Source organism: Amblyraja radiata, chromosome 4, assembly GCF_010909765.2.
Source record: "Amblyraja radiata isolate CabotCenter1 chromosome 4, sAmbRad1.1.pri, whole genome shotgun sequence".
Taxonomy (NCBI): domain Eukaryota; kingdom Metazoa; phylum Chordata; class Chondrichthyes; order Rajiformes; family Rajidae; genus Amblyraja; species Amblyraja radiata.
This window is the reverse complement of record NC_045959.1, coordinates 71,901,196-71,926,926: the sequence shown is the minus strand read 5'-3', so window position 1 is coordinate 71,926,926 and position 25,731 is coordinate 71,901,196. Positions and strand designations below refer to the sequence as shown.

The 25,731-nt window shown below is 43.8% G+C and overlaps 1 protein-coding gene across 6 annotated transcripts in view; it reads left to right on the top strand.

Moving 5' to 3' along the window:
• rb1cc1 (RB1 inducible coiled-coil 1) overlaps positions 1-25,731 on the top strand; it is a 164,141-nt gene that overhangs the window by 94,714 nt on the left and 43,696 nt on the right. For all 6 annotated transcript variants that reach the window (XM_033019723.1, XM_033019722.1, XM_033019721.1 and 3 more), the window contains 3 exons: positions 15,577-15,739; positions 21,718-21,826; positions 22,520-22,775. In XM_033019723.1, the coding sequence (XP_032875614.1) occupies positions 15,577-15,739; positions 21,718-21,826; positions 22,520-22,775 (528 nt within the window). The remainder of the gene's footprint in view (positions 1-15,576; positions 15,740-21,717; positions 21,827-22,519; positions 22,776-25,731) is intronic.

The following is a 25,731-nucleotide window of genomic DNA, read 5'->3' as shown; positions in this document are numbered from 1 at the left end:
AATATGCACTGTCCCTATAAACAAATTATTATTATTATTATTATTATATTATTATCTGGCTTCACATTTCACACTTCTCTCCTTATCTCAGAGCTCTCTGTTGTATTCTCACCTCTGGCATTTGACAAACCCACCCAATCCCCCCCCCCCCCAAACCAAACCAGCCTGACCCCAGTCTGCAAAGACTGGACCCTTCTACACCCACGTTTCTGCTTGTCAAACCTGCAGTAGAACTCATTCAGGTCATTGGCCAGCTGACGATTGTCCAAAGAGCGGGGGGCTTTCCCTTGTAGCTGGTGATTTCTTGCAAACCCTTCCAAACTGAAGAGTCACTAGCTGAAAATTTGCTCCTCAGCTTCTCAGAGTACAGGGCCTGTCCCACTTGGTTCGTCACTTACGCGACAGGCCGGTAGTGACTGACGCGCGACGGTCCCGCGAGAGTCGCGCGCGTCATCATGCGTCCGCACAGCCGTCTGGAGCGCGTGACGTCATTTGAAGATTGACACAAAATGCAGGAGTAACTCAGCGGGACCGGCAGCATCTATGGAGAGAATGAATGGATGATGTTTTGGGTCGAGACTCTTCTTCAGTCTGAAAGAAGGGTCTTGACCCGAAACGTCACCCATTGCTTCTCTTTTGAGTATCTTCAATCATCTTGCCCCCGCTCTGGGAGTGGGGGCGGATCCGGATCTGCAACGGCCGTGAAACCCCGGGCCGAGTTCGACGATCGCTCGCCTGCTTCTGCTGCTGTTGGAGGTGAGACGTGGCGCCGCGCCAGGGTCTTGGGCCTGTCCCTTTGGCTGTCAGTTACGCGACAGGCCGGTGGCACGCAAAGATTTAGTTCAGGACGAAGTCCACACTCCTCCACGCCACTCCACGCGCCCGTCATGCGCTACCCGCACGCTAGCAGGTCGTGTAAATGGCGCACGAAGGACAGCCAAGTGGGACTGGCCCTTGCCTTTCCTTGGCAGCTCTGATTCCTCTTCTCAGCTTGTGCTTTGCTGTCTGTAGAGGTCTGCATCCCCGCTCCTGTAGGCTTCCTCTTTAGACTGTCGGAGCTGTCTGAGTTGTGCAATAAACCAGGGCTTGTCATTGTTAAATCAGGTCCAGGTCCTAGTTGGAATGCAACTGTCCTCACAAAAGCTGACTAATGATGATACAGTGTCTGTATACTCATCGAGGCTTGTGGTTGTTTCCCTGAACACATTCCAATCCGTGCAGTCAAAGCAGGATTGTAGGTACTCAATGCCCTCGCTTGTCCCCTTTTTGTTGTTCTGACCACAGGCTTAGCAGCTTTTAGTTTCTGCCTGTAGGTCGGAATAAGGTGAACTAGACAATGAGCAGAGAGACCCAGACCCACCCAGGGAACAGAGCGATATGTGTTCTTGAGTGACGTATAACAGTGGTCAAATGTTCTCTCCCTCTGGTGGGGCACGTAACCTGAATTCTGTACTTTGGAAGATCATGGCTGAGTTTAGCTTTGCTCGTTGTAGGCCCCCCCTCGGTCATGTCTGACCATGGGTGATGCATCCTAGTTGTTTGTTGCTTGCACCAAACCTCGGCTAGTTCCTCTTCCCCCGTTTTGAGATGTTGGTTCAGGGTGCCTCTCCACCTCGTGCGGTCAGCTGCAAGGCTCTCCCAGGACTCCACATCGATGTCGAGTGCCTTCATATCTCTCTTGCAGACATCCTTGTAACGTAGCTGGGGGTGGCCGATGGTTCTCCTCCCAGATGTCAGCTCTCCATAGAGAATGTCTTTTGAAATACGGCCATCCTCCACGCGGTGGACATGGCCCAGCCACCGCAGTCTGCGCTGCCCGAGTAGAGTGTACCTACTGGGAAGGCCAGCGCGAGACAGGATCTCGGCGTTGGTCACTCTGTCTAGCCAGGAAACGCCCAGGATACAGAATAGCTTTGTTAAAGTCCCCCAAAACAATGACCATGGAGTCCGGGAAGTCAATCTCTACCCTCATTACCTGGTCAGTGAGTTGCGTTTGCGCCTCACGTACGCAGGCATGGGGGGGGGGTGAGGGGGGGGGGGGGAGATATAAACTCCAGCGAGAATAAAGGAGTTAAATTCCCTCGGAGAGTAGAAGGGTTTGCAGTTTATAAAGAAGGCGTCGAGGTTGGGAGACCAGAAGTTTGACAATACCGTGATGTCGCTGCACCAATCCTGGTTGGTATAGAAGCATATTCCACCGCCTCTTGATTTCCCCGCTGCCTCCACTTCGCGGTCTGCTCTGTGAAGTTGGAAGCCAGCCAGTTGCAGCTCGCCGTCCGGGGTCGACTCACACAGCCAGGTCTCGGTGAAGCATAGGGCAGCGGCTCGAAAGAAGTCCATGTTTGGCCAGCGCAGGAGTAGCAGTTCAGCCACTTTGTTATTGAGAGAACGTACAAGGCTTTGTAAAAGGCTTGAAAATGATATTGCTTGGAGTCTGGCTGAGATTTTTGTATCTTCCTTAGTCATGGAAGAGATACTGGTGGATGGTGATGTCCAGTGATGGAAATGGGGGGGTACGCAGGGGGACGGCTTTCCCCTACTTTACAGTTTCCAGTTTCCATCCTGTGTGTGAATTCGAAGCTTTATCCTGCGCTACTTAATCCAAGGGCGAGCGAACAGTCGGACGAAAGCAACGATCAAAGAGTGGAATAGATGACATTTCGGGTCGAGACCCTTCTTCATACTGAGGGGAAAGAGGAACAAGAGATATAGACGGTACTAAGGACAAATGAATGGAAGATATGCCTATATCTCCCGTTTCCCTTTCCCTTAACTGTCAGTCTGAAGAAGGGTCTCGACCCGAAATGTCACCTATGATCATTGCTTTCGTCCGTCTGTCCGCGCATTCACACGCTCTTGGTGCCGGACGGCAGATTGGTGCGGGCCGAGACCAGGAGCAGGACAAAGGATGACATCAAACGGGTCATGGCAGATATCGAAAAGGTCCGGAAATGGTAAGGGGGAAATAAAAAATAAAAAAAACACCCGAAGGAAATAGATGTTTAACAAAAAAAGGGGGGGGGGGTCGACGATTGCTCCGTGTCCATGTTGGAGGGAAGGGGGGCGGGGCCGGCCTTCAGCCGATTGGACCAATTGCGCCCAATTGTGTAATCTACTCTCGGCTCAGGTAGATCTACTCCGGGTGGAGGGGGGAGAGGGGTGGAGAGAGTAGAGGGGGAAGAAAGGGGGAGGGGGGTGTGAGGGGGAATGGAGAAGGGGAGGTCCCTCACGGTCCCAGGGCAGCGCTCCCGCCCCTCCAGTCGCTGTGCTTCTTGCACACAGTCCCGGCTCCACCCCTCTCTCCCTGGGGAGACACGGTGAACAATACTGGGAGGGCCGGGCCGAGGTTTGGAGCAACGTTTCCAAACCTCGGCCTCAGCTCACACGCGTTCGCCTGGACCCCGGCATCCGCTCCCGTCGCCGGCCCTCTCCCTCCCTTCTCTCCTTCCCTCCCTCCTTCCTCTCTCTTTTCCCTTCTCTCCTTCCCTCCTTCCCTTCTTCTCTCCTTCTTCTCTCTTTTCCCTTCTCTCCTTCCCTCCCTCCCTTCTTTCTCTACTTCCCTCACTCCTTCTCTCCTTCCTCCCTTCTCTCCCTCCCTCCCATCTCTCCTCCCCCCCCCCCCCCCCACACACACACATAACTCACAGACAACACACACACACACACACACACACACACACACACACACACACACACACACACACACACACACACACACACACAGGAAAGCAGCTATGACATATAATACACAATAAACAAGTTATGCATTCTTGTACTCTTTCATGGGTATGACCGCACATTTAAAATAATGTCTCCCCCCCCCCCCCCCCCCTTCCTTCCCAACCTCAGCCTCACGGATCTTAGAGTACCCCTAGTTCCTAAAACCCATTTCCATCACTGGTGATGTGGGACCTTTATTTAAGAAGGGCTACAAGGTCAAGTCAGGGAACTGCAGACCAATAGCAGGGCTCTCACTTAACTTTTTTCCTCTGTTGTTAGCCGGGCAACCTAGGCAGCTTTTTAGGTTGCCAAATGACAGTTTAGGTGGTCATTTAAGACAGCTTGCATGACGCGTGCGATAATGTGCTCAGACGAAGTGCCAGTCGGAATTATGCTCAATGAAGCATTCACATTTTATTTCTGCTTCAAATAAAGTCACAAACTAAACATATGCACCAATCAAGACATGATATATACCACAATGACATGAAGCAAAATTATAATACAGTATATCAACTCTTTTTACACGTTGCAATGAATGCAATTTCTATTATTTCTTTCCACTTCTAAACAAAAATGTGGTTGGATTAATCAGCGTATGATCAACCTCGGTAAGACCAAGCGCAGGCTTGGCGATCGCTTCGACAGCACCTCCACTCAGTTCGCAATAACCAACGTGATCTCCCGGTGGCTCAGCACTTCAACTCCCCCTCCCATTCTGAATCCGACCTTTCTGTCCTGGGCCTTCTCCATGGCCAGAGTGAGGCCTACCACAAATTGGAGGAACAGCACCTCATATTTCGCTTGGGTAGTTTATACCCCAGCGGTATGAACATTGGCTTGTCCAATTTCAGGTAGTCCTTGCTTTCTGCCTCCTTCCCCTCCCATTCGCAGCTCTCCCACAGCCTACTGTCTCCGCCTCTTCCCTTCTTCCCCCCCCCCCCCTCCCCCGACATCAGTCTGAAGAAGGGTCTTGACCAGAAACATCGCCTATTCCTTCTCTCCATAGATGCTACCTCACTCACTGATTTTCTCCAGCTTTTTTTGCCTACCCCCCATTCGCACAAGTTCTGTTATCCCACTTTCCTCACCCACTCCCTACACATTAGGGGCAATTTTACAGAGACAAGTTGACCTACAAAGCCAATGTGTCTTAGGGATGTGGGAGGAAACCCACACGCTTGCAGGTGGAATGTGCAAATTCAACACAGACAGTGCCCGACAACAGGATCAAACACAGATCTCTGGTGTGTAAGGCAGCAAGTCTCCCAGCTGTGCCACTATATTTTGTTTTCCAACGCACAAGAAATTATACGTTGATAACTTTGGTTACTGAAAAAAAAGAAACTATCCATTTTCCGTCTTAAATCTCTAATTGGGCTTTCTCACGGGGCCAGAGTTGAACATCGTGGGAACCTCGTACGATAACCGCACGGCATTCGTGGACCACCGTGGACCACCGTGGCGCTAACGGCAGGTACTCGTGTAACTTGTTGACTCGGAGAAAATTCAAGCAAGCTTGAATTTCTCCAAGAGTGACTTGTACACTTGTGATTGAACATTGAAACATTATATGGACGTAGTGGCCAGTGCGATATCCGTAATAACTCTTGCGTTTACCGTGGGAACTCCTGCGAACGGTGAACCCGGAAGCTGGACAGAGGGGACAGAAGGTGAGTAAAAAAGGTGGTCTCAATATTACTTTGTTTCTGTTAGAGGCTCCACATTTTATTATAGCCTGAAGTGTGATAAAGCTTTTAACTCAGCAGTTTGATTGTCAGTGCTTGTTTACCTCATTGTTAAATAAATATATTTTTTACTATCAGATTGATGTCTGCAATTCTTCATTAACACATCACTACAAGATGGATGTCTCTAATGTTATAATCCCTCTCATGCTGAAACACAAAATAGTTGAAGGGAGGTGATATAATCACATTTTCATTCTTTTTCATTTTTGAATGTTCATGTCCCTCAATTGCTGAGCTATTTAAACGTTTGAAAGTTTCATCTCTCAGTAGATAATTAAATAAGACAATCATCACGGTCAATGTGAGACAAAGTCTTTATTCCTATTTGACAATATAAAAAGACGACTTCTTGCACATATTGAGAGAAGGTGCATCACACCAAACAACATTTGTCTAAAAAAGGGCTTCGCAACCATGAAAATCAACAAATGAGGCACGCTAGATTTTTTTAAACAGATTCTATTCATTAACCTCCGCAACAAGCCTAAACTCAGGCAATAAAAGGGACAATGCAATGTGCTAAATGGCAGGTTTTGCAGACGACCATCTTATAGGAAGCACTTTTCAGAGGACAACACTAGAAAGTGAAACAAAGAGAAGTAAGCAGGATTACAACGGGACATTATTATCAGCTTATTTTCTATGCATGTCTGCTAACATGCAGTAGTGTTCCTGTGGTCGGCTACCCATCAATAGAGCTGTCCTGCCACGGCACACTCCCCAATTGTGAATTGTAGTAAGCGCAGAGATGGCCTCTTTGCTCTTTCCCACTGTATGTGCCCGAGTTACCTTTGAAACGCGGCAGTGGGACCATTTCCGCCTTGGTTGCACCACTTCTCCATGTACCTAGTGTTATTCCCCCTGTCACTGTCCACTAGGTCACCGTCCTGGATGGCTGTTGCTGATCCTGCAGCTGCACCTCTCATTCGGATCAGGTTGTGCAGAACACATGCTGCATATACTATAGTCTCAACATTCTTGGGCTTCTGCTCCATTGTCTTGAGCAAGCATCTAAATCTGTTTGCCAAGATGCCAAAATAATTTTCTACAACCCTCCTAGCCCTTGACAGCCTGTAATTGAAGATCCTCTGTTCCCTAGTTAGATTCCTCTGTGGATATGGCTTCATAATCCAGGGCCGTAGTGCAAAGGCTTCGTCAGCAACCATCGCATATGGGATGTCCGGGCTGTCTTCTCCTGGCAGAGGTTCTGGATCAGACATGCCTGCTGTTCCACCTTCCATTTTCTTTCCAAGCCAGGTTTCTTTCCAAATCCGGCCATCACCAACACTTCCAGGTGTGCCCACATCCACATACAGGAAGTTGTAGTTATGATCAACCACCGCCAAGAGTATAATTGAGTGGAATTTCTTGTAATTGAAATAATTTGAGCCACCTCTGGGTGGACAACGAATTGCCACATGCTTGCCATCCAAAGCCCCACATGTGTGAGCAAAGTTCCAACTGTTTTCAAACCCCAGTGCCACTCTCTTCCACGCATCTGGTGTACTGGGGCATTCCATCACTTCAGCTGCATAAAATTTGATGATCGCCTCACAGGTTTCTCAGACAATACCACAGATGGTGTTGGTGGCGACAAGAAAGTTGTAAGATAGACTTTTATAAGAATCGCCTGAGGCCAAGTAGCGGAGGGTGATTGCTATGCGCAACCCTGGCTCCAGTGCCTTTCTCATTACAGTGTCAGTCTTCTTCAGCAGAGGTCCCAAATTATTCTTCAGCTCATTAAAGAGCTCGGGTGAAATTCTGACAAAGTTTGTGAATGCACTTTTATCCTCTTCGCACAGCACATTAAGCAGTTTATCATATTGTCCAAATAGAGGTCTCCGTTGAAAGATGGGCTTCACCCAGTGAGACTTCCTCTTAATTCTCTTTTTAATTAATCTCACCCTTCGGCCTTCACGCAAGCGTCCTCGATTCACATAGAGGGCTGCTGCATACACCGCGTCAATGAAAAACACCACCATCCTGTACTCGAAACTACTTAGTACAGGCATGTCTCCAAATGAGCCAATTCAACCAAGGGAGGATATTTATAGTGTGTGAAAAAAAAAGTGACATCATTTGTGCCACGTGATGATTTAACAACACTTCACAGTTCACAATGTTCATTCAAGATTTAACGGGAAAGCTCGGGAGACGGACAAGTCACTCGCACAAATAACAGAAATGCCGAGTACCCGTGGGAACTCTTTATCTACCCCCCGTTATATCGTGTGATATCGTGCTAGACCACGACCACTTCACTCTGGTTACATCTTGCGTCAAGTCGCCCCGTGAGAAAGCCCCATGAGTCACGCTATGTCCCCCTTTACAGCTACTGTATGTTTTAATTCAGTTCAAGACTAAGGGGCAGTACATTGGACATAAAGTTGCTGCCTAAAAGTACCAGAGACCTGGAATTGATCCTGAATATGGGAGCTGTCTGTATGGAGTTTGCTCCTTTTCCCTTTGATCACATAGGTTTTCTCCGGGTGCTCTTGTTTCCTTCCACATTCTAAAGGTGTGCAGGAACCGTTTTCAGACCCAACCCAAAACGTAATATTCTCCTTTTATCCACAGATTCTGTCTGACCTGTTCAGTTACTCCAGCTTTTTGAGTCTATCCTTAGTTTAAGCCAGCATCTGCAGTTCCTTCCTACACACCATGATACTATACGATAGAACTATATTAATCCCAGGAAGGAAATTTTGTGTGTGGGTGGGTGTATATATATTACACACAGACACACACACACACACACACACACACACACACACACACACACACTTTTATATTATAGACAGATAGATGGGCCTGTCTCACGGTGCGTTTTCTCGTTTATAATATTGTTTACAGAGTACTATGTTTACATATTCTGTTGTGCTGCTGCAAGTAAGGATTTCATTGTTCTAACTGGGACGTGAGAGAATAAAACACTTGACTTTCGTCGCTAATGTGTGGGATAGAACTAATGTATGGGTGAATGGTGGTCGGCGTGGACTCGATGGGCCGAAGGGCCTGTTTCCCCGCTGTATCTTTATATTAACATAAAAACACTAAAATTAGAGGGAGTTTAAAGAAGGGTCTCTACCCAAAACGACACCCAATTTCTTCTATCCAGAGATGCTGGCTGTTCCATGGAGTTCCCCCGCACAATTAAAGCATGGAATAGTCTTCACCTTACCATAGTTACTCAACCAGATGCAACTAAATTTAAGGTAGCTCTTTTTTCCCAAGAACCCTTTTTTGCTCATGTCCACCCTCCACCATCACCAGTTTAAATTCCATTTGGAATATTTTTTGAGGACAGGAAACCAAGAAGCAAGAGTTACTCCAGGGAGTTACTCCAGCTCCAGGGAGTGATTCTGCGTTGGGTTTCAGCGGTCGCGGTGAGGCAGCGACCGGACAGCAATGGCGGCCAGATCTCCCACAATGCAAAGGGAGGGAGAAAGTGCCTGGCGCCGACCAGTGGCAGTGCGCATGTGCAGGGCGGCCGATGATGTGCTGGCCGTGACAGTGCGCATGTGCAAGGTGGCCGGCCATTCCGGTGGATGAGGAGCGACGGGAGAGCAGAGACTCAGCGGTCCGGACACGGATGGCGGGCGGGGACGGAGAATGACAGAGATAGAAAGGGGGGCCACGCTGGGCAAAATGACATGGCTTTTAGGTTGCCTGGCGGGTCTTTAGGTGGCCATTGACAACTGGGCAACCGTTAATTCTGAGCCCTGCAATAAGTGTAACATCATTGGTGAGCAAACTACTGGAGGGTATTTGTGGGATCGGATCTACCTGCATTTAGTTTAGAGATGCAGCATGGAAACAGGCCCTTTAGCCCACCGAGTCCATGCTGACCATAGATCACCTGTTCACATTAGTTCTATGTTGTCCCATTCGCTATAAACCAGGGGGAAATTTCTTGAGGCCGATTAACTTGTAAACCTGCATGTCTTTGGGATGTGGGAGGAAACCGGAGAACCCAGAGGAAGCCCATACACGCAGTCCTGCAGGGAGAAAGTGCAAACTCCTTCGGAAGGCGGAATCGAACCCGGGTCTCTGGCGTGTGAGGCATAAGCTCTACTAGCTGCACCACTGTGGAAAGGCTAGGATTGATAAGGGATAGACAGCAACATTTTCTGCAAGGAAATAGTGCTTCATTAATTTCATTGAGTTTTTGCAAGAGCTGATTGAAAAGATTGACCAGGGCAGTTGTTGTCGACATGGACTTTAGCAAGGCTTTTCATAAGATTCAATGTGGTAGACTGGTCTGGAAACTGAGAACCCATAGGATTCAGGGCAAGCTGGCTAATTGGATACAACATTGGCTTGGTGGAAGGAGCCAGAGGGAGGTGTGGTAGGTTGTTTTTCAGTTTAAAGGCCTGCAATCAGTGTTGTGCCACAGGGATTGCATCCCGTTATTTGTCATATATAGTAACAGTTTCAAGGATAACGTATGTGGTGTGATTAGAACATTTGCGGTTGACACTGAAATCGATGGTTTGGTAAAGAATGAAGAAGGTTGTCTAAGGTTTCAACAGGATCTAGACCAACTGGAAATTATAGGCCAATGAATGACAGATGGAATTTAATTTGGGTAAGTGCATTTTTGGGGAAGTTAAACCAGGGCAGGACTTGCACAGAGAGACTTTGGGTGCAAGTAAATAATCCCTTGGAAGTGGTGACACGTGTCGACAAAGTGCTCTATAACATGTTTGCCTTCATTGGATGGGCATTGAGTACAAGAGTTGGGATATCCTATAACACAGGTTGTAGGTGAGACCACACCTGAAATGTACAGTTCTGGTTTCGTACAATAGGAAGGATGGGATTATGCTGGAGTACAGAAAAAAATCACATTGATGTTCCTGGGACTGGAGAGCTTTTGTTATGAGGAGAGAGTGGATAGCCTGGGACTTTATTCCCTGGAGTGAAGAAGGCTGAGGGGTAACATTAGCGGTTGACAAGGGACATAATGTTAGCGAGGGACATAGGTAAGTGGATGGCCATGGTGTTTGTTGTAGGTTAGGGGAGTTTGAAACTAGAGGACCTAAGAGAAGAGGAGCATACAATTTAAATGGGATCCAAGGGGCAGATTGTTCACAGAATGGCAGGTATATGGAATGAGCTGCTAAAGGAAGTGGTTGAGATGGATACAATTTCATTCAAAAGACATTTGGATAGGTTCATAGATGAGAGGTTTAAAGGGATATGAGCGAAATGCAGGAAAATGGGACTAGGTCGGGAAGGCACCTTGATTGGCATGGATGAGTTGGGTTGAAGGTGCTTTTTCAAGATGCATAGCTCTGACTCATTTTACTTGTGGAATTTTGCAAGGTGACAATCAGTGCATCCGCTATTAATGTAGTCACTGCTGTTGTCGTGGTTTTAAGACTCATGTCTGTCATCTTATCCAAACTTTGAGTCTTAAAACCACGACACTGTCAAAGCCTAGAGATGTCTCAATGAATCATGGTTAGATATCATCTTCCTTTTAATACTTTATTCATGATAATTTTGTTCCCTTTCTCATTCCCTATTTCCAGGAGATTTACTGTCTTCCATGAATATGGACACAAACTATTAATTTATCTGCTATTTCCTTTATCCATCAATATAATTTCACCTGTCTCAGTTTGTAAGGGTCTTGTATCCATGTTTGCTGATTTTTTGTTGTTGCAAATATTGGAAACATTGAGTCACCATTTTGTTTCTCATTTCTCCCATACTTATTTCTCTAGAGTTTTAATTTCCCTTGTCATTATATTGGTCTTCTAAATTCTGAACTTTTTTCGATTGATGGGCTGATTTGGCAATGTGATAATCTTTTCCTTTCATTTAATGTTCTGCATTACTGCTCTCTGCCGCAGGCTGCCCATGTTTAATGTTGGCTTTGTGTGCCTGAACAGAAATGTAGTAAACAGTTTTCATTCCTTAACTGTAAGTCTTTGTATGTTTGTTGTAATAGCCTTTAATGTGATTTCCTAATCTATATTGTGAGCTTCTTCACTCCTTCAGAGTTTTGGTTTAGTTTACAGTTAAGAATTCTTCAAGGATTTTTCGGTCAAGACTATCCATGGTTTAATGACAAAGCTGAATGTGGAGGAGAGCGCATCAAGGGCAGCAAAACAATCATTCCCACCCAGAAAGGACACTTTAAGGAACTCTTTGTTTGAGATAGACACAAAATGCTGGAGTAACTCAGCGGGACAGGCAGCATCTCTGGAGAGAAAAAATGGGTGACGTTTTGGGTCAAGACCCTTCTTCAGACTGATGTCAGGGGAGTGGGCGGTACAGCGATAAAATGTAGTCGGAGACAGTAAGACTGGTGGGAGAACTGGGTAGGGGGAGGGGATGGAGTGTAAAGAAAGCAACGACTACTTTAAGTTAGAGAAATCAATGTTCATACGGCTGGGGTGTAAGCTCCCAAAGCAAAAAAATGAGGGGCTGTTCCTCCAATTTGTGCTCTGACAATGGAGGAGGCCCAGGACAGAAAAGTCAGATTGGTTATGGGAGGGGGTGTTTAAGCGTTGAGCAACCGGGAGATCAGGTAGGTTTAGGCACAGCGCTGAAGCACCATCACGGATGCCTTACCCGGGTCACCGTGTCCGGCTCCAGAGTGCTGTGACCGCAGACTCCAACATCCGAGGAGCTATGGCTGCGGGCATCCAGCCGCAGTCGGCGCTGAACTTTAAACACCGCGGTGCCTGGGATCTCTCGCCGAGGTCGCCAGTGTCGGAGCTCAGACCAGCGCGGCCCGTGGACTTTGGGAGCCATGGTCTCCGGGAGGAAGCGGCTGCTCCAGACACTCCAAGCCGCTGAGAGTGTTCTTCCGACGCCGGAGTTCCATCATCCGGCGAGAGGGCCTGAAGCATCGGGCTGCCGCAGCAGCGACTGCGGAGGCCTCAATAGGCCCGACTATGGGTGAACTGGACTGGCCTTTACTGTCTTCCTTCACAGTGGGAACCATTGTGGGGGGATGTTTTTATGTTTATTGTTGAATTCTTTAAAGTTGTGTCTTATCTTTATTCGTGTGCTGCAATGGCAAGTCAAATTTCACTACACCAATAGGTGTATGTGTATGTGATAATAAATGTCCTTTGTCCTTTATTTGTCGTTGTAAGCACTGCATTGTAAGTGCTGCATACAACAAAATTGTTGTTGCCACTCCATTGGTGCATAATATAAAAACACAGGACACAATTTAAAAACAATGTAAAAAACTAGATATCAACTAGGTATCAAGGAGTAAGTAATCAGTGTTGTACATGGTGATAGTAAAAGCTCAAGGTGGGTGGCAGCATGGAAGAGTGCAGCATGAATAATACTCAGTGTTTTTTCATGTTGAGTGTGAAGGAAGAAACTGTCTCTGAGTCTGAAGGTGCGTGTTTTGGCTGACCTGTAACGCTTGCCAGAGGGCAACAGTTCAAAAAGGTGGTGGAGTCTTTGATGATTTTAGTGGCTCTGCTGAGGTAGCATGAGGTGGCAATATCCTCCAGAGATGGCAGTGGACAGCCGGTGATTCTCTCTGCTGTTTTTACCACTCTCTGGAGTGCTTTCTTACCTGCAGCAGAGCAGCCTGCAAACCACACTGACATGCAATATGTCAGTAGACTCTCAATGGTCGCCCGGTAGAAGGCCACCAGCAGCTTCTTCTTGGTGTTGTGCCTCCTGAGCACTCTCAGGAAGTAGAGTCTCTGTTGTGCTCTCTTGACAGTTGCAGTGGTGTTGGCCGACCAGGAGAGGTCCTCAGATATGAAGGTTCCTCGGAATTTGAAAGTCTGCACCCTTTCCACACATGCCCCATTTATGCAGAGCGGGGCCGGGTCTGCGTCCCGTTTCCTCCTGAAGTCCAGTATTAGCTCCTTTGTCTTTGTGGTGTTCAGTGTCAGGTTATTTACTGAACACCACTCTGACAGTCGCTGTATCTCGTCCCTGTATGCTGACTCGTCCCCCCTTGAGATGAGCCCGAGGACAGTTGTGTCGTCAGCAAATTTAATAATGGTGTTAGACGGGTGGGCGGGTATACAGCCATAGGTGTATAAAGGAGTGGTCTCAGCACACAGCCTTGAGGTGCGCCAGTGCTTAGTGTGATGGAGGAGGAGATGTGGGGTCCGGTTTTAACTCTCTGTGGGTGGTTTGTGAGAAAGTCTTTGATCCATGTACAGATGGGGGAGGAGAGGCCTAGGTCAAGCAGTTTGCTGATTAAAATGTTCGGAATGATTGTTTTGAATGCTGAGCGATAATCAATGAATAACATCCTCACGTAGCTTTCCCGATGTTCCAAATGGCTCCGTGCGGTGTGAGTTACTATAGCGATGGTGTCCTCAGTGGATCTGTTATCTCTATATGCAAACTGATGTGGGTCGAAGGAAGGAGGTAGGCTGGTTCTGATGTGATGCCGGACTAGTTTCTCGAAGCACTTCATAATCACTGGTGTAAGTGCAATCGGTCTATAGTCATTCAGGTCCTCAAGAACTTTTTTTAGGAATAGGAATGATCGTGGCTGACTTTAAGCATAGTGGTATGATAGCTTGTGACAGGAAGATGTTAACAATCTTTGTGACGACACATCTTTGGGAAGATGTGGCTAGTAGTAGGGTCCCGTTGAGGTGGCGAAAATGTTGGCGGATTAGTATGCTGTATTCGACGGCTGATGGGGTGGAAGGTGAGGACAAGGGGGACTCTGTCCTTGTTACGAGTGGGGGGAAGGGGAGCAAGAGCGGAGCTGTGGGATATCGAGGAGACACTAGTGAGAGCCTCATCTATAATGGAAGAGGGGAATCCCCGTTCACTAAAGAATGAGGACATCTCTGATGACCTGGTATGGAACACCTCATCCTGGGTGCAGATGCGGCGCGAGCAGAGGAATTCGGAGTAGGGGATTGAGCCTTTACAGGGAGCACGGTGGGAAAAAGTGTAGTCTGGATGGCTATGGGAGTCAGTGCGTTTGTAATAGATGTCAGTTTTTCACATCTTTGATTGAGATGCTGTCCTTGGTGAGAGTGTCCTTAACTCCATTTCACAGAGTATTAGCTGGGTTTCTCTTATGGCCATCAAAAATCAAAAGAGGTGACAAAGGTCAGATGCCAATAAAAAGAACAAAACCTCTGCAGCATACAACATCGTTGCTGAAATTCTAAGATGTGGTAGTAGTAACACCTAATACATGAACAGTCTTGTCTCCCTCCTCTTGGACGAGGTAGACTTAATAGGGAACCTCACAGCTGTCATACTTATCATTTCCAACAAAAGGGATCTATCCAATTGTGGTTACTAGAAAGAGGTCTCTCTGCTGTCTGTCATTTCACTATTGAAGTGAACATTGTTATCTGTCACACACTATGCCCCTATTTGTTGGTTTTGTTTCTCAGGAAAAATGAGGGGCAGATAGCCACATTTATCCTTCTGGAGTGCGACAGTTTGTTAGACTAGAGTTGGTTATTTTCAATAAAGTAATTAATTTACCAGCATCCTCTCTGGATTTCTGAGTTACTGGATTATTGTGTAACTATGTTACTACGTTATTGTAATAAACAGAAACTGCTGGAAACGTCCTTGGATTATGCAATATATAAGAAGGAGGTTATGTTAACATTTCAGGTCAAGGACTGATTGTGCTGATGTCTTTAAATGCAGTTCTTCGGAAGTGGATTTGCTGTGATTGCCTATTTGTTCTCACTCCAGTCTGACCATGCAATAATATGAGTATTTGGGAGATTAAATGCTGTTCCTTAAGCTTGCATTTGTTCGGATATTGTGAAAGATCAGTGTGCAGTGGAATTCCCTAGCCACTCCCTTTCTTACTTTATTATTTTAAGCTGAATCACCAGATCAAAATGTCATCCTGATGCATTGTGCAATGCTGATTCCCTGATGTCAATGTTATTGTACCCCTTTCCCATTCAGCAAACTACTTTCTTCGAGGTTCTGCATTTAGTTTACCTAGTGTATGTATGATGCAGATTTCCTAAACAGTGTTTCATATCTTTTTTTTTAAAAAGGTTATTGATTGATGAATGTTATTTCCAATGTTAGGCTATGTTGTTAAGAGGAATTGAAATGTAGAATTCCAATGTTAATTCTTAAAATATACAATTTTTTTAAAATGTAGGTCAGATCAATTTTCAGCAGCACCAGATAGTTGCACTCCCCCAAGCGATATTGCTGACATTGCAGGGAAGTTTCAAGAAGAAAAGGCCAATTTGCTGGATCAGTTAGAAAAAAGGAATGAAGAACTTAAAAGCCTTAAAACATCACTTATAGCTGAACAGCAGGTAGGCATAGGAATACTTTATTGTCACATGTGACACAGTGAGATTCTTTGCTTGCATACATAATGTATACAGAGAGCAGCCACCTACGGCGCTGACAATGTTGCGAGGCATGCCGGCTCCCCCTTTTGTCTCCCCCCCCCACCACAGCAGTTCCCCCACGCCGGGTCCCCATTGTCCTTTGTTCTCTCCCTCCCCATTGTCCATTGTTCTTCCCCTCACGGTGGTTCTCCACGCTCTCATGGACCGCGGGTTGACCCGTGAGGCTTCATCGCCGAGGCTCCATCGTCGCGAGCCTTCACCACTGCCGCCGCTGAGGCCTCACCCCTGGCGACGCCCCACTTCACGTCTCCATGGTGCCGACCTGGGCTCTAGCCGCTTCGCCCGACCCAGGCTTCTACCCACGAGGCCCCAGCTGTGCCCTGAGCCGAGCTTCTACGCGGCGATCCGGGAGGCATCAATACCGCGACGCCGCGACAAAGGCCTCCAACTGCGTTCCCAGTCCACAGCCGTGGCCCGTCGGGATGCCTTCTGGCCGCGTGGCCCGTCAGGAAGCCATGAGTGTGGATGCGGTTGACAGAACAACTACTGTGTTTGACGGAAACAACAATTTCTGTGCTTTACTAACATCCTAACTCTGAGATCATTGTCCATATTTTGTGAATTTTATTAACTATGATATTAAAACTTCAAAGTTGAAAGTACTAATAGATTTAATTATGAACATTACGAATTTAATGTATTTGTGTGAAACTTAAGCCAAAATTTTAGTGTGTACTCTGTGTTGTAATATCATTTGTGGCATACTGTTTAACCCATGAGTGTTTTGCATGCCTTATTAACTTTGGGTTGTGCTGTCTATTGGGTGGATGTGAAAGATCCCATGGCTCAACTTGAAAAGGAGGAGAATTTTCTCTCTGACCTGACCAATGTTTATCTCAACAACATCTAACTGGCTAACCGGGCATTGTCCCTCATTTGTAGAAATTTATTGTACAAAAATTTTAATTTCTTCCTCATTGTAACAGTAATTATGCTGATTTTTAATGAAATGGTAATGAAAAGTGCCATTCAAGAAATTAAAGTGGCTTCTATCTATCTTTTCTAACAGTCACTTGGCATTTACTTAAGGTTTATGCATGAAATGTTCATAAGGAAATGTCTGAGTATTCCCCAAAACCTTTGTGCTTTGCATTAATTTAAAATTATTTGTCTTTCTTTGAAAGCATCATACCCTCACATAAAGCCCACATCATTAAACATTTTGTGTTCGCTATTTATAGCAATAGGCATTATGTTAGTGGAAGGAACATTGTGCTAGTGAAAGAAAATAGTGATATTCAGTGCATCAGAATAAAGTGAAAGTTTTCGATTATGAACCATTTGCAACAAGTGCAACAGTTGAATATGTTGTTTTTTTTAATTTGTTTCCAGACAGAGACTACATTAATCTTCAGTGTTAACTATGATTTGTTCATTGATTTGATTTTGAGTTGGTTTTAATAAAATATAAATAGCAGGAGTACCAGGATACTGTCTTAATACAGATAGTTGAGATCAGTGTAAATGGACAAAAAAGGTCACCGTGGACGTGGTTGACAGAACAACTAATTTCTATGCTTTACTAATACCATGCCTCTGAGATTATCTAGCACGCTGGTGGAGATTTTTATTTTCTTTAAATTTATGATTTCAAATTAAAATGGTCAAATTTTGCTGTTCAACTGTTGTTCAATATATTAATTTGAACGTATGTATAATTATCAAAAATGTTCTATTAAGTACTAACTTGATCAGCTACGTGCATGTTTGCAGGCCAAGGCTAAAAGGGAGCCAAACAAAGATGGCATTGTGTCCAAACATATGTCCATGAATTGAGGGATAACCTTCCTATATTAAGCTAAGACAACATTTATTTTTAAGATGTGGGCTTTATGTGAGAATTATGATGGTTATCAAGGAAAGACACAGATTAATTTTTGTTTACTGTTGGCAAAATGTTTCTCACAGAAATCATTGTTTTTATTTTTAAATACTTCCCTCTTCTATTATAGATGAGGGAAGTCTCTCACCAGGGTCTCCTCTATATCCCGCAACTCCGCTCTCACTCCCCATCCCCCTACTCATAACAAGGACGGAGTCCCCCTTGTCCTCACCTTCCACCCTACCAGCCGTCACATACAACATATAATCTTCCGACATTTTCGCACCTCCAACGGGATCACACCACTGGCCACATCTTCCCATCTCCTCCCCTTTCTGGTTTCCGCAGAAACCGTTCCCTCCGTAACTCCTTGGTCAATTTGTCCCCACCCAAACCACCCCCTCCCCTGGTACTATCCCTTGCAACCACAGGAAATGCTACACTTGTCGCTTTACCGCCCCCCTCGACTCCATCCAAGGACCCAAACAGTCTTTCTAGGTGAGGCAGAGGTTCACCTGCACCTCCTCCAACCTCATCTACTGCATCCGCTGTTCCAGGTGTCAACTTCTCTACATCGGTGAGAGCAAGCACAGGCTTGCTGATCGCTTTGTCCAACTCCTCCGCTCAGTTCGCAATATAACCATATAACCATATAACAATTACAGCACGGAAACAGGCCATCTCGGCCCTACAAGTCCGCGCCGAACAATTTTTTTTTTTCCCTTAGTCCCACCTGCCTGCACTCATACCATAACCCTCCATTCCCTTCTCATCCATATGCCTATCCAATTTATTCTTAAATAATACCAACGAACCTGCCGCCACCACTTCCACTGGAAGCTCATTCCACACCGCTACCACTCTCTGAGTAAAGAAGTTCCCCCTCATGTTACCCCTAAACTTCTGTCCCTTAATTCTGAAGTCATGTCCTCTGGTTTGAATCTTCCCTATTCTCAAAGGGAAAAGCTTGATCACATCAACTCTGTCTATCCCTCTCATCATTTTAAAGACCTCTATCAAGTCCCCCCTTAACCTTCTGCGCTCCAGAGAATAAAGACCTAACTTATTCAACCTATCTCTGTAACTTAGTTGTTGAAACCCAGGCAACATTCTAGTAAATCTCCTCTGTACTCTCTCTATTTTGTTGACATCCTTCCTATAATTGGGCGACCAAAATTGTACACCATACTCCAGATTTGGTCTCACCAATGCCTTGTACAATTTTAACATTACATCCCAGCTTCTATACTCAATGCTCTGATTTATAAAGGCTAGCATCCCAAAAGCTTTCTTTACCACCCTATCTATATGAGATTCCACCTTCAAGGAACTATGCACGGTTATTCCCAGATCCCTCTGTTCAACTGTATTCTTCAATTCCCTACCATTTATCATGTACGTCCTATTTTGATTTGTCCTGCCAAGGTGTAACACCTCACATTTATCAGCATTAAACTCCATCTGCCATCTTTCAGCCCATTTTTCCAAATGGCCTAAATCACTCTGTAGACTTTGGAAATCCTCTTCATTATCCACAACACCCCCTATCTTGGTATCATCTGCATACTTACTAATCCAATTTACCACCCCTTCATCCAGATCATTGATGTACATGACAAACAACAAAGGACCCAACACAGATCCCTGAGGCACCCCACTAGTCACCTGCCTCCAACCCGACAAACAGCCATCCACCATTACCCTCTGGCTTCTCCCATTCAGCCACTGCTGAATCCATCTTACTATTCCTGCATTTATACCCAACAGTTTAACCTTCTTAACCAACCTTCCATGAGGAACCTTGTCAAAGGCCTTACTAAAGTCCATATAGACAACATCCACTGCTTTACCCTCGTCAATTTCCCTAGTAACCTCTTCAAAAAATTCAAGAAAATTAGTCAAACATGACCTTCCAGGCACAAATCCATGTTGACTGTTCCTAATCAGACCCTGATTATCCAGATGCTTATATATATTATCTTTAAGTATCTTTTCCATTAATTTGCCCACCACTGAAGTCAAACTAACAGGTCTATAATTGCTAGGTTTACTCTTAGAACCCTTTTTAAGCAACCTGATCTCCCGGTGGCACAGTACTTCAACTCCCCCCTCCCATTCCGAATCCGACCTTTCTGTCCTGGGCCTCCTCAATGGCCAGAGTGAGGTCTAACGCAAATTATTTGAAACTGGTAGAGCCCACAGCCACCACTTTCTCTAGTCACTTCTGCTTTTTAATCTTAAATAGATTGCATCGTGCTGGGCAAGTGTTGGTTTAAAAACCATTATAATATCATCTCATCTATTTTCCCAATCATCTGCATATGCCTTCAACTGAGATTTTCCTAGCATACACTTTCTAACAACTCGTACAATGCTCCCAGTTTGTAGTCCAGCTTTGTACTGTCTTTATCATTTTATCTCTAATTAACTTCATTTTTCCTCTTTTTTTCCCTTTACTTTTTGCATTTCATTGAAGATTTAGGTTTACGTTTATTCAATCCCCCTTTCCATAATCTCTTTGAATTTTTTCTGGTTAACCCGGTTTCCTCCCACATCCAAAGATGTGTGGATTAATAGGTTAATTGGCCACAGCAAATTACCCCTAACGTGCAGGTAAATGGTAGAATCTGAGTTGGTGCAATTGGGGAAATGTGGGTAGAATTAAATTGATCGGTAAGGCTGAAGTGCCTGGTTCGTGCTGTATGTATCTGAATTCTTGTTTGTCCCTTCCTCCTCACCCACTTCCATTCATATGCATTTTGTTTCACCTTTTAATTATCGTCAGTTCCAATGAAGGAAATTGCAGGGTTGACGGAGTATCATGTGATTAGATGCTATGGGTCTACCAATATCCCCTCCAGACCTTCAACCCTCTTATTTCTATTTTCATCAATTCTAGTTTGATTAGCATACAAATTTTCCTTTATTCTGCCATTCAGTTGCAGAATATAGTGTTACAGCTGCAGAGCACGTGCAGAGTTTGTTTAAAAAAAAAGTGCATGGGCTGAAACAGGACACATTGGGAGCTTGGGAATCCTCCTTATTTTTAGAGAGGTTGGTTTGATAGTCTGATAATAGTCAATCAGGCAAGGTGAATGTATTCATTGGCCCGTCATGGAGGATATTCAAATTTTTGGGCTGTAGCAAGGCCAGTAGTTATAAAATGACTAGTAATAGTACAGAATGTGAATTACATAAAGATTACTGGGGTCTCATTAGCTCCTTGGAATTAAATTTAAGGGATAATGGTGAATGTGCACCTGCAGCAATTACCAGTGGGCTGACACATTTTTTTCAAACACATCAGGAAATCAATAATCTACTAAACTTAAACTTGTGAAACACAGTCCTAGAAAATGTTAGTATTAAGTTAGCAACTCTGAAGTTGCAGGGATGACTTTTCTCTGCCTCTTGAGAAGTGGAACGTAATTTGGCTGTGAAATTAGACTCCTGGCCAAAGGTTCTTTGATTGCAGCCAGCAGTCTGTGTGCATCATTAAAACCAATTGGCTTGTGAATATGGGCTTTATTCCTTACTGATGTATGTGCAATATTGCATTTCTAAATGAGACTTGAAACCAGGTTAAATCCAATCCAAAGCTTTTCCCTCTGTTAATTATCAAAAAAAAAATGTGAGATGATAGTATCAAATATTTAAATTTCAGCAGGTCCTGCATATTTTGAATGTTAGTGCATGGAATAAACCATTAGCACAAGCTTGTACTTTATTTACATTGGTAAAATATGTTCATAGTTCTGAGTAGGGAGATTGGACTTTTGATTTTTGTTTTGTGTCTGATATCCTAAAGATAAGAGTGTGCCTTTCTTGCACTCCTGTTGGCACAGCTTTAATTTTTTTGCATTCCAGTACAATTTCTTGTAAATCAGTATCTGCAGTTCCTTGTTTCTACACAACTTTCAATTTAATTTTTGAATCCAAACATTATGTTAACTGTAGAAACTGATTGCACTTACTATCAAAATTATTGCACAGATGAGTCATTGATGTGGTGACATTAGAGAGTTTCATTAACCTATTCTAATGATTTATTTTACAGACTAATTTCAACACCGTTTTAACTAGGGAAAAAATAAAGAAAGAACAAATTATAAATGACCTGACTGACAAATTGAATAAACTAACTCAACAACAGGAAAAAGATAGAGGTAAGTTGCACCTCATCAGAAGACTAAATCACAAACTTTTAATTGTTGCTACATGTCTGATTTAGACGTATGAATCAGTGAAATTTTGGTTGGTTTTCACATATCTATAAACTTTTATAACTGGTAAGAGACTACTGGAATTTAATAAGAGGTAGAAGGAAAGAAATTCAGTTGAATATGTAGATCCGTATTGTCAGACAGCTATTAATGTCAGATTCTCACCACTATTTGCTTGGAGAAGCCAACTTAAATGTGTAAAAGACACTCACTTTTTAGTCAAATTTGTTAATTATCTTTTTCCTCTTCACGTTAGCTGCGCAATTGTTCTGCATTTATTGCTTGCATGTGCATAGAGAAATATCTGTCCCACATGCCCTTGCGAGTAGGCCTTGAATATTGTGTTTCATCAAGCCTAGTTTCAGTAAACAAAAGTGGTATCAGTAAACACTGTTATAATATTATAATTCTATGATCTTTTATGTTTCATAACTTTTTCAAGGTCTGCATGCTCATTTGTCTGCATATTGATTTCCATTGAGAAATGTCGACAAGTTGCTTAAATTATTGAAAATTGCAAGAATACAAGGAATTCATAACTGCAACAGACTAATGTCACATCAGTCTGGCATAATTGTTTTTTTTTTAACCATTCAGAATATTCTGCTTGAATGATCAAGTTTATCTCCTGTTCAGTTTTGATAGAAACCCTCTCTGCAGACAGAGCCACTCTGTTACAAGAAAAGAAAAAGCTTGATGAAGAATTCAGCCGATTACGGAGTAATGTTCTAGTTTGCTCGGGTTTTTCCTCAACTGGGCTTTCTGGAGCTGAAGCTTCAACCGTCTCTGGGACTGACGTTCCATGTGACTCAGAAAGATTAGCGACTCTCACTACAGTTGGAGATGATGGAAGAGTTGACTCTGCAATGGAGGCAAGCACCATGACTGTACAGTAAGTAGCCACCAGGAAAACTATATTTAATTAATGTGGATAATAAGCACTTTATTCCAATTTGAAAGAAAAACTGTTTTTATGGTCATGAAATCGATAATTAGATGATTAAACCAGTGCAAATTCATATTTTCTTAAATGATGAGCTCTGCATTCTTTATGGGAGTTGAATTACTTCTCCATTACAGGAGAACATTATTTCACCAGCTCAGCCTGGAATAAGTTTGGAATAGTCTGGGATCGTAATCTGCTGTTTCAATCAATTATATTTAGCATATATAGGCCTAATTGCATCTTATTCTTAATTTTGTTTTTAGATTAGCAGCAAGGTATCTTCTGAGAAAATGTTACCTCAAGTTTCTCGACACCTATTTTCCAATATTCAATTATTCTTGCGTACTTGAAATATTTTCATTGCTTGGCTTGCCACTCTTAGTCATAACCTTTGGTATCCTTTGAATTTGATAATTAAAAAGCTGATGAGTCCCCATAGTTTCTAAAAACTGCAACGCCCTTTTGAAAATATAAGAAATAATGGGAGCTTGGATTTCTGGTACTTGGAATGCCAGAAAAAGGAAGGATGCACATGCACTAGTGCACCCCAAAAATTAGCTGTTTGGTGCTGTAAGCATGTATAACCATCTTGTCTACCTAGCTCAAGAGTTAGTTCCTAACTAACTCATGCCCCCTCTTGAAGGTGAGAAGCTCTTCTTGGACAAGATCAACAGTTAGGGTGAATTCATTTACCAGGACCTGAATAAGCTTCTTGGAAGAGTTAAAATTCTAGCTGAGAACATTGTATCTTTATCTTGGTCATTAATAACAATCGTAACTAGCTGAAGTCTCTGCAATGATTCAAAAGGGAACTGCAGATGCTGGAATATCGAAGGTACACAAAATTGCTGGGGAAACTCAGCGGGTGCAGCAGCATCTATGGAGCGAAGGAAATAGGCGACGTTTATGCCCGAAACGTCGCCTATTTCCTTCGCTCCATAGATGCTGCTGCACCCGCTGAGTTTCCCCAGCAATTTTGTGTACCTTCTGCAATGATTCCTGTGCCACTGTACATACAGCATCCTTACAACAGAGAACAAGATATTTATTCAAACTAGTGTTCTGTCCTTTAACCAATTTTCCATCCGTTCTAACCTCAACCCCATAAACATTTCTTATAATAACCATTGGTGTGGTATCCTGTCAAGTGTCTTTTGAAAATCTAGCATCGTTACCTTTAGTTTAGTTTAGAGATACTGAATGGAAACAGGCCCTTCGACCCACCGAGTTTACACCAACCAGCGAAACCAAACCAATTTACGTACAAACCTGTACGTCTTTGGAGTCTGGGAGGAAACCCACGAGAATGTACAAACTCCGTACATACAGCACCTCCAGTCAGCATCGAACCCAGGTTTCCAGCACTGCTATTGTTTTTCCCCTTATATGTGTTACCTCAAAATGTTGTTTACTTTACCAAAAATATTTTCTGTTTATTAAATTATGTTGACTCTGCCAAATAATATAATGATTTTCTAAGAGTGCTGGTGGCACATTTACTTCTCCAGACAAAGATGTTAGGCTAACCAATCTTCAGTTCCATCTAATTCCTCTCTTCTCCTATAAGGAAGTGTTATGTTTGGTACTTTATGACCTGTTCCAGAATGTGCAAGCTTTTAAAAACATCATTATGATTGCATCCACTGTCCCTGCAACCTGATCTTTTAGAACCCGCAATGTAGTTTATCAGGGCCAAGGGACTTGAATGATTTTTGTTGTATTATATTTTTTAGTACATTCTAAAAAGTAATATTACTGATTTTTATTCGAAATTTTCCAATTCTTCTTCTGCGATGAGGATAAATAAACTATGTTTAATGCTTTGGCTATTTAATGCTTTGGCCATTTCTTTATTTCTACCTATAATTTTTCCTGCCCTTGGGTCACTGGGACCCACAATTATTCTTGCCATTCTTTTAATATAATTTTGAATCTTTTGTGATCTTCAAATATTTATTTCTAAGTTACCTTCTGGTGATCATTAGTTACTGCTTCCTAAACATTTCCCCTGACCTATAATGTTTATGAGAAGAGCAAAAGGTTTTTAATCTAACAATGCATTTTGACTTCCTTGAAAAGCTGTAATGAGTCTCTAATGGAGATGTTGATTATTTGGAATGTGCACTTGAGAATTCAGGAATATTTCTTTAAAACCGTTTTGCTTTAGAAAGTTTATGGGTTAATGATTTGCTACGAGGGGAGCCCTTTAACCAGTGCTTTTGGTGTCACCATTTATGTATGCAGCCATATGGGGTCTTTCCTGTCCTACTCTGAAGGATCATTCCTTATTACTACCATTATTTATCACATCTCTTTTTGTCCTATTAGTTCACCTTTTTTTGTTGAGGACTAAAAGATGAGGGGAAAAGATTTAATAGGAATCTAACAGGTCATAAAACAATAAGATTTGTTGTGGGGAAAATATTTAATAGGAATCTGAGCGGTAACTTTTTCACACAAAGTGGGGTGGATGTATGGAACATGCTGCCAGAGGAGATAGTTGGGGCAGGGACTATCCCAACAGTCAGACAGGTACTTGGATAGGACAGGTTTGGAGGGAAATGGACCAAATGCTGTCAGGTGGGAGTAGTGTAGCTGGGACATGTTGGCTGGTGTGGGCAAGTTGGGCCAATGGCCTGTTTCCACACTGCATCACTTTATGACTCAGCGATTAGGTGCATTTGGATACATCACCTTCAGTCGTGCCTCTTCTATTCTTTTCCATGAACTGACTTTGTTCATTAATGCACTGCTATACTCTGTTTAACTTTGTGAATTGTGAATCCAGTGTATTTCCTTTTTAGTTTTTGCTTTATATCAATGCTTTAATCTATTACACTCACCTTTGTTCATGTTGTACCGCATTTATTATTTTATTGTATTTCTTTCCTTCCTCCTGGGA